Genomic DNA, 8,168 nt, shown 5'->3' with positions numbered 1-8,168 from the left:
CAGCAGGAAAACAAGGATGCCTACTGATTAGTAATTAATATAATGAAAATTGCAGCCCACTCAGAAAGCCAGAACTGATGGGAGCACTTCAATGCCTACCCAGGGTGTTGTGGCCTGGCCAAGGACCCCACAGTGGGAGAACTCAGGGCTGGGGGGTGAAGGGCTGTTCGGCTCTGGGGGAAGGCTGGAGTCAGTGTTAACCCTTTCCTTGGTGCAGTGTCCTCAGGTTTGGACTTGGATGGATTTAAGAGTGGTTCAGGCAGTATTGAATGACCTGGCCACAGCTGAGGGAGGTGGCTGCTGCTCCTGGTGCTATATAGGAAGTCTCTCAGGTACCAATAGGGTTGTCTTGACCATCTGCTCAAGGTAATTGTTACAATCTGGTTTGGGGTGAGGAAGGAGTTTTTCCTCAGGTCAAACTGACCAGAATTGCTAGGAGTTTACTTAATCATCTGTGACACTGTCTAATTCCTATAATCATCCTATATTTTTGCTTATGAGGGCTGTGCTCTCCAACGAATTCCCCTGTCTCTCCAGCTCTCTCCACACAACGTGCTGGTTCATAGCACTATACTTTTCTTTGACAGAACTGAGATTTGTGAAACAAATACATCCTGTGGCATGTGGTATGTGGCATGCAGCAGAGAATCAATAATCCACAAAGCCCCTCAGCACATCCCTCTGTGCTGCAGTGGGCAGTGATTGCAGAGATGTCCCATCTTCTCCTTTGCTGGATAAAGCTACCCTTTATAATCTATCCTGAGTTGACTGGAAATCACAAATAAATGGGGGAAGTCTTTCAGCCAAGACACTCTTTTATATGGTTTGGGGTTTTTTTCAAGGAATAGCACTTTCTATAAAGGCTGACATCTCAGCCAACTTCAATTTGGCTACAAAAGCTTTGCCTTTTCTTCCTTCACTACCAGCGAAATACATTTGTGAGTCCTTGACTCCTCCTTGAACCACAATATTTATTGTCCTCCTCTGCTTTCCCTCAAACCAAAATGCATTTCGGTGGCAATTGAGCGTTTTTCCTATAATTTTCAGTGCATTTGGGGCATTTGTAGTGTGTGCGTTGCCGAGATAAGTAAAAAGCATTTGGTTTTGTTGTCCTTAACAGCATCATTTGAGACATCACCTTTCTAGCTGTGAGAGTGCCTTAAATGTTTGCTGATAGCTTTTTGTGTTGATGATTCCAGATAATTGGTGCAATAGGACAGAGACTCTTCTTACATGGTTCAACTCACCACCTGCACTCCAGGAGGGGAGTGAGCCTTCAGCATCTCTATGGAGGAGCTCAGAAGGAAGCCGAGTCACACCTCAGGCTGAAGAGGGATGCTGTGCAGTGGCAGGGAGCCAGCTGGTAGGGACAGGGCCATGCATTTCAGGGGTGTGTGCCTCACTTCACAGTGATGCTATAAAATGTCTCCTGAGCAATTCATCTGGCGAGCGCAGTGCTCATCGCCTTGGCTGGCAAGCAAGCAAGCCCCTTATAAGTCATCTCTTAGCGTCTCCAAAAAGCCTTGTAATCCCTATTGCCAAGCAGCTTTTGTTAGAGAAATAACATGAAATGCAGGAAGCAGGGGGAAATAATTGTGTCTGGAGGTTTGTCTGTCACTCCTTGCGGAGAATTCATGGACACGTCTCAGTTTGCCTTGTCTAATCTGGTCTAACGTTTCTCACTGTGTCCATCATGAGGGTCTCTTGGCAGTAACCAATTCTAATCCCATAAGGTTTTGTTAAGGGCTTCTTGAAAGAAAAAAAAATTAAAAATCAATAACCCTTCCAGCTCCTTGGCTTGGTCTCCCGTTAGGTTTAACATCCAAATAGCTGTGACAGTTTGCATGTGCTCTTCAGGACAGTGATTGCCTTGCTCAGGGTCCATAGTGCTGCTCTGCCACGTGTCCTCAGAAGTACAACCTGGCAGGGCATAAGGTGGATTCATCTTTACCTTGAATATCTGCCTGGATCCTCACACCCAAACAGTGTCTAAGCCTTCACTGAGTTTTCAGGACAAAATGCCTTTCCCATCTGTCAGCCATGGTGGAAACCCTCCCTTGGTTGCTTCTCACCTCGTGTCATGGTTATGCCACATCCTTTCCAACATCCTTTGTCTCACTTATAGCTACACAGGGCACACATGTGCAGATGATTCTCCTGACCTGTTGCTTTGATTGCATTCGTTTGCATCCCTCCATGGCCTCTCATTTTCTCTAACACATCAGACCTAAGCTGTTGATCCTCTTCACAGCCCTCCTGGCTCAGCTTTTCTCACCCTGTTCCCAGTGTCCATCAGTGTCACCTACTTGTGGGTTTTCTTGTGGATAAAACAGCCACTTCATGCTTCCTCCCTTATTGTACTTCATGCTTACAGGGGCTTCTCTGAAATACATGCCCTGGGGTCTCATACTTTAAAGCCCTTCTTCTCTGGTCCCACAGATGGTTTAAGGACAGTGGTCCTGCTGTCAGGCGAGGGAAGAAGATGAGCAAAGGGTGTAGAGGGAGAAAACAGCCATTCACAAGTGTGTGACTGGGATGGGATGTGAGGGACTACGAACACCCCATAAAGCCACATGTGGGTTAGATCAGTGGATATCCCATAAATAAATCCTTGTGTGAGCAATTGTTCTTGCCTCTTCTGCACTTGAGGCATGTTGTACCTGAGCTGTGGTCTGTCTGCACTGGGACTTTAAGGCAGTTAACTTGTTCCAGTTACTTGGGAAGAAGTTTTAGTCTTTGTCAAAAGAAGGGATGGTGCCTAGGTAGGAAAGGGGAAATAAATAGGTAATTCTCTTCCCAGGTACTTTCGACCTCTTTTGTCTGCTTGCAAGTGCTTTAACTTGTGGATGTTGAGTACCATATGTGTTTGAAAGGGCATTGCAGAGCTCAAGACCTGGAAGAGAAGCGAATCATTTATCCATGACTCAGCATTGATTTGCTTGTGCCAAGTCAGCAAAGCCAGAGCTAGGCCACACGGTACTGATCCAGGCTGGGAAAGGAGGCTGGGTTTGGTGCTTGGGCTTTGCCCAGCCTGGGCATAAAGCCCAACTCTTGACTCCAAATCAACCTTTTGGAGTCACAGGGATGTGTCCAGTCCTGCCTGTCCAGCACAGACCTCTTCACTGGCTCTTGTCTACTTTGGTGACTGATACACGGACAGCAAAGGGCTGGGAGAAGCTGGATGGGGGATAGCAATTGCTCCCTGGGCTCCAGCACTTCTCATCCATCCACCCTGCATCTGCCAGCACCAGCAGGTCCTGTCCTCACCTGCACCAATGTGGGTGTGGAGTGCAGTCAAGGCTTTGATTATCTGTGGCTGTTTTTCCTGAGTATTACTGGGACCAGGATGTGTGTGGCAGACTGATAATACACTTCTGCCAGTCAAGGACTAGCACCTCCACAACAGCTTGTGTTTAGATCACACTTTTATGAATAAGCTGTTTTAAAAGGGTCTGAAATTGCATTATTTCAGCTATTCTGATCTGTATCACTAAATAATGCAGCCGATACTGCTGAAATTTGATTTCCTCATTGACCTGAGTATTTTATTCATTTCACTAGGGCAATGGATTTTCTGTTCACTTTATCCTGTCAGTTAACCCTTACCTGGAGGGTACAGGTTATTTTAGGGTTTTCTCAGGCATATCAGGAGATGACAGGTAAGCACAGACCAGGATCTGCCCTCACTAGTGGTCCTCCAATGCTGCCTGCATGGAGGAGTTTTGCACCTAGCGTTTCAGCCCAAATCAAGGCCAGGCTCTGCTCCCTAAAGTCAGTGATGCTGGGGAAGGATGAGTGCTGTGGTGAGGTGTGTGCTCTAGGTGTGTAATGAGGAGACTGCCACCTTCCCTGTCTTGAGTGGCAGCTGTGGCTTCCTAGGAACAGTTTCAGAGCATTTTGTCTCCTGAAGGATTCCCACTGGGCTTTAAGGTCCAAATACAGCAGTCACTTCCCATGTGGCTGCAGAGTGACCCTCTTAGAGGAGGCATACCCCACTGGTCAGGCAGCCAGCAGCAGTTCTGCTTAGGAGACTTCTAAATCATCTCTAACTGATGATTAGGAGATGAGGAGCAACCAGAACCACATAGCAGCTAGGACAAGACTCTCTGAGCTGCTCTTCCTAAAGCCTCTGTCCTTGGCCTCCATCAAGTCTTAGTTCAAGTAGGTGCTAGGGCTTATGTCTAGGCTGCCTCCTTACAAAGATGGCCTTGAAGATCTGTTGGCATTTTCCATCTGTCACTATCATGATCTGAAACAAGAGCTGTCTGGGGCAATTTTTCCCTGACAGCATCACAGTTCCTGTTCATAGCTGCATCCCACTCAGGCACTCGCCTATCTCTGTAGCTGCTTCCACCCCTGAGGGTTTGTTTACAGACACAGCACCAGCCTCTGAAGAAGGTCCACCCGGTGAGAATGGCTCTGAGAATGGAGGTATTGGGTTTCAGGACTGCTCTTTGCTCTTCTCTTTTAATTGCTGTCTCTTTCCATAAAATGTTGCAGTTAATAGTTATGGTGATTGGTGTAGCCAATTTGAAAAATAATTACTGCCTGCTTCAAGATTATCTTTCCTCCTAATTAAAATCCTGGACCTCACATATTAAAGGTGTGCTGTTGACACAGCATCCCATGTGCGCCCAGACAACCTCATTTGGATTTACAGAATTAATTAGGTTTTATTTCCATCCCCAGCTGTTCTCTCCTGCACCAGGAATGTGGCCACTGTCTCACTTGGACAGTGGTGGGAAAGATAAGAGGGAGATATTCTTGCATTGCTCCCACACTCCCACCACAAGTCAGTCATTAAAAAAATATTTCCCAGACCTCACCAGAGGATTTCCCACCTTCTGTGATCAGAAAACAAATTGCAGGTGCTGTGGTCATGACCTGTGTTATGGTTTGGGCATTATGTGTTGTGTATGTCATCCGTGGGGGTGGGCTGGGACAGCCTGGAGTCCCTCACCTCTCCCAAAGCTGGGGTGAGGATTTTTGGTGCTGTAGGAGTGACGTTTGAATGCTCATTTTTGCAACACCCTGTCTGCAGTAGAAGGAAATACAGACAAAAGAGCCAGGTTTTAGTTTTTATAGTGAAATAGTGAGTTGTCACTGTTCCCTGCCCCAGTATTACTAAGTGCTCACTAGCTGCATGTGCTGAGGAGGATACACTGGGTTGGTTTTGTAGGGTTGCTTTTGGTTGCTGATTGTGCACACTTGTTGGTCTTGGTCAGGTTTTTGTGTGTGCTGTGTTACAGAGAACAATGTGCCTCTTTAGGCTTCTGTGTTTGACTCAGGTCATTTTTGGCACATTAATATGTGTGAAACATTGGTGGCCACAAGAATGTCCTCTGCCTGTGTGCAAGGGTCACTTTGCTGTGCTGTCAGGGTCCTTGTACGTTAATAGACTTTTTGCAGCCTCTCAACGAAACAGGAAAGTTAATATTTTGGGCAGGCATAAGGTCACCAGTATCTTTCTGTGTGCTCCAGCTGGAAAATTGCTAAAAGGAGAGTTTTAAGGCTAAAGCAGTTGCAGGACAAACCCAGACAGTTGTCTTCCCCCAAAGCTAGCTGGTTAATATGGCTTGACAGTTCTTCCCAGGTTGTTTCCCTGCTGCAAGAGGATACCCTAATTCACAGTGATAAATGGTTGTGATAATCTCCCATTTCCCTCTGCGCACAGGGGGTCTAATGTGCTTACCCATAAACTCATCGAGGAGGCTGGTTTATGGCTACCTGTGGGAGCAGATTGTCTTGACACCACAGCAAGCTGTGCTGTGTCCTCACAGTGCAACCTGTATGGCCAGGCAAGCCCAGAAAATGCTGATGCTGTGATGCTGAGATACTGGTTTTCCCCCCATTTCTTGCTCATTTTTCATGCTGGATGCCAAGATGAGTCAGGCAGGGACCTCCTTCCCAAACTGTTGTACTCATCCTTTGCTAAAGCTGTAGATGCTTGGACACTCCTGGGTGTGGGACCCTGAAAAACCTTCCCGTGCCCTTCCTGTACCATGCCAAGACAGCCACTCTGCTTCCTGAATTTGATTCCCCAGAAAAGTCAATTTTTCTCTTATCTGGCTGAGAACAAGCAAGCACGTTTTGTGCCTTAGTTGCTAAATTTTAATGGCTTTTGTGAAAAGCTAATTTGCAGGATTAAGGCTCAGCTCTCCCAAGGGTTCCTGCTGTCTGAGCACCAGACCCTCTGGAGCCTGTCAGAAAGTGTGAATGAGGAGCAAGAGGTTTCCTGTGGTGCAGGATCCCAAACCTCTGGGTGAGAGCACAGAAATGCCTTGTGCTCTGCTCTGCTCTGCTTCCTCATGCCTTTTCTCCAAGGTGCTGCCAGTCACTCACCTGAGCTCAAACCTTTTGAAATACCTATTCAAAATAATCCAAGGGCTCGAATGGGCTGCAGCATGGCAGGATGCACTGCCTGCACCATCGGGGGTGCAGACCTGGCAGCACCGGCGTCAGATGTACTGGGGGAGGGGGCAGTGCACCCAGTGGGGACATCTTCAACCCCCCTAAACTTTTTGCTTTCTGATTTTGCTCCTCTGACAGTATTTTTTTTTCTGCTGAGCAAACAAGATAAGTTGCCTGTGCAATAAATACTGGGTGCTGGAAATATTGCCTTACAGGATGTTGATACTGCAATAACTTTTACCGGCAGCCCAAAATACAACCGCTGATACCATTTCTGCTCCTGCATCACTACATCCTTCCCCTGTTCTTTTTGCCATCCCTCATAAAAACTAGCATGTTTGCCAGCAGCGAGCAGAGCTGACCTCCATATTGCACAATACATATTGCAATATGCCACGCTGTGTGTCTGATGGACTGATGCAGCAGAGTGTGAGGATGTATCTTGGTCCAGGATCGCAGCAGCAGTCGCTGGGTGTAATGGGAATGCAGCAGTGTGTTTTAGCTCTTTCAGCCTGGTGACCCTTTGTTCCAAGGCAAACGTTTTTACAGCCCTGTTGTGTTTACTGTCAGAGTAAAAATCTTCATCCATCAGTGAAAATCAGCAGTGTGTGTGAGTGTGTCTGCTTCGAGGGGTTGCTGGCGTCTACTTGACATGTGAATGGTTTGGTCTGTGGTATTGATCTCCTGGGTTGATTGGAAGATAATTGTAGACTGAAGCACTGAAGGCCACTATTGCAAGCAATTTGTTTTTCATGAAGGATTGCCAAGGCATGAGATGCTTCAGTGCCATGGCAACAAGTGATGTAACCAGCAGACAGAGAACAGGAGGATGCAGTCCCTAGAGAGGCTTTTTCTTGGCATGGAGAACTCTTCTGCTAGTCAGAAATCTCTCACTTTGAATCCCCAATGTATCTCAGTCAGAGGCTGGAGGGAGGAAATGTGCAAGACATGAGCTTGGTGTATGGGGTGAATAACTGACTTCACTCTCCCTTTGCAGGTACTGGCTAACCAACAAGGTGCACATCAAGCGACCCACCACTGGCCTCCTCATGTACACCTTAGCCACTCGTTTCTGCAACCAGATCTATCTCTATGGCTTCTGGCCCTTTCCTCTGGACCAGAACCAGAACCCGGTCAAGTACCACTACTATGACAGCCTGAAGTATGGCTACACCTCACAGGCCAGCCCACACACCATGCCCTTGGAGTTCAAAGCCTTAAAGACGCTGCACCAGCAAGGAGCCTTGAAGCTGACTGTGGGGGAGTGCGATGGGGCCACGTAGGGTGGTCCCCAGCTGCGTTCCTGCACAGCCACAGGAGGAAGGGGAAGGGGCAGAAAGGACAAGTGGTGCCTGGTGGGGTTGGTTGTCTTTGTTAACGTGCAGAACAGCGACACAAATATATATACGTGGTACCTATATATATTGACCTGAGTATTATAACTGTTTGGTGTTCACCAAGGAAGGGGCAGGAGAGATGCAGGAGCATCTGGCATGACTGGCCTGGGCAAGACCCCTTGCTGAGGGCTTGCTGGGCTCGAAGGGCATTCGCCCTATGTCCAAAAGGTGTGAAGGTGGCCTTGGTTTTTGAGGGTATGTTAGATATGGGTAAACGTAAGCCGTGTGTCGTGACTGGTCCGAGGTTGGTAGTTAGTTTGTTTGGCCAAGGACGCCGGCGCTGGCACTCTGCGGTGAGGAGCGTTCTTGGCCCCGTGCTCGTGGCGGGGAGGGGAAGGGGCAGGGAGTGGGGTGGGCAGG

The 8,168-nt window shown here is 47.8% G+C and overlaps 1 protein-coding gene across 1 annotated transcript in view; it reads left to right on the top strand.

Moving 5' to 3' along the window:
• Nucleotides 1-7,827, top strand: part of ST8SIA2 (ST8 alpha-N-acetyl-neuraminide alpha-2,8-sialyltransferase 2) — a gene marked incomplete at its 5' end in the record, with an annotated part of 22,408 nt that extends 14,581 nt beyond the window's left edge. The window contains one exon of the mRNA XM_009074833.1: nt 7,409-7,827. Coding sequence (XP_009073081.1) covers nt 7,409-7,694 — 286 coding nt within the window. The remainder of the gene's footprint in view (nt 1-7,408) is intronic.
• Nucleotides 7,828-8,168: the final 341 nt, after the last annotated feature.

The sequence above is a fragment of the Acanthisitta chloris genome, unplaced genomic scaffold (assembly GCF_000695815.1).
Source record: "Acanthisitta chloris isolate BGI_N310 unplaced genomic scaffold, ASM69581v1 scaffold11335, whole genome shotgun sequence".
Lineage (NCBI taxonomy): Eukaryota > Metazoa > Chordata > Aves > Passeriformes > Acanthisittidae > Acanthisitta > Acanthisitta chloris.
Note: the sequence above shows the minus strand (reverse complement) of the source record. Positions and strands in the feature narration are given on the sequence as shown.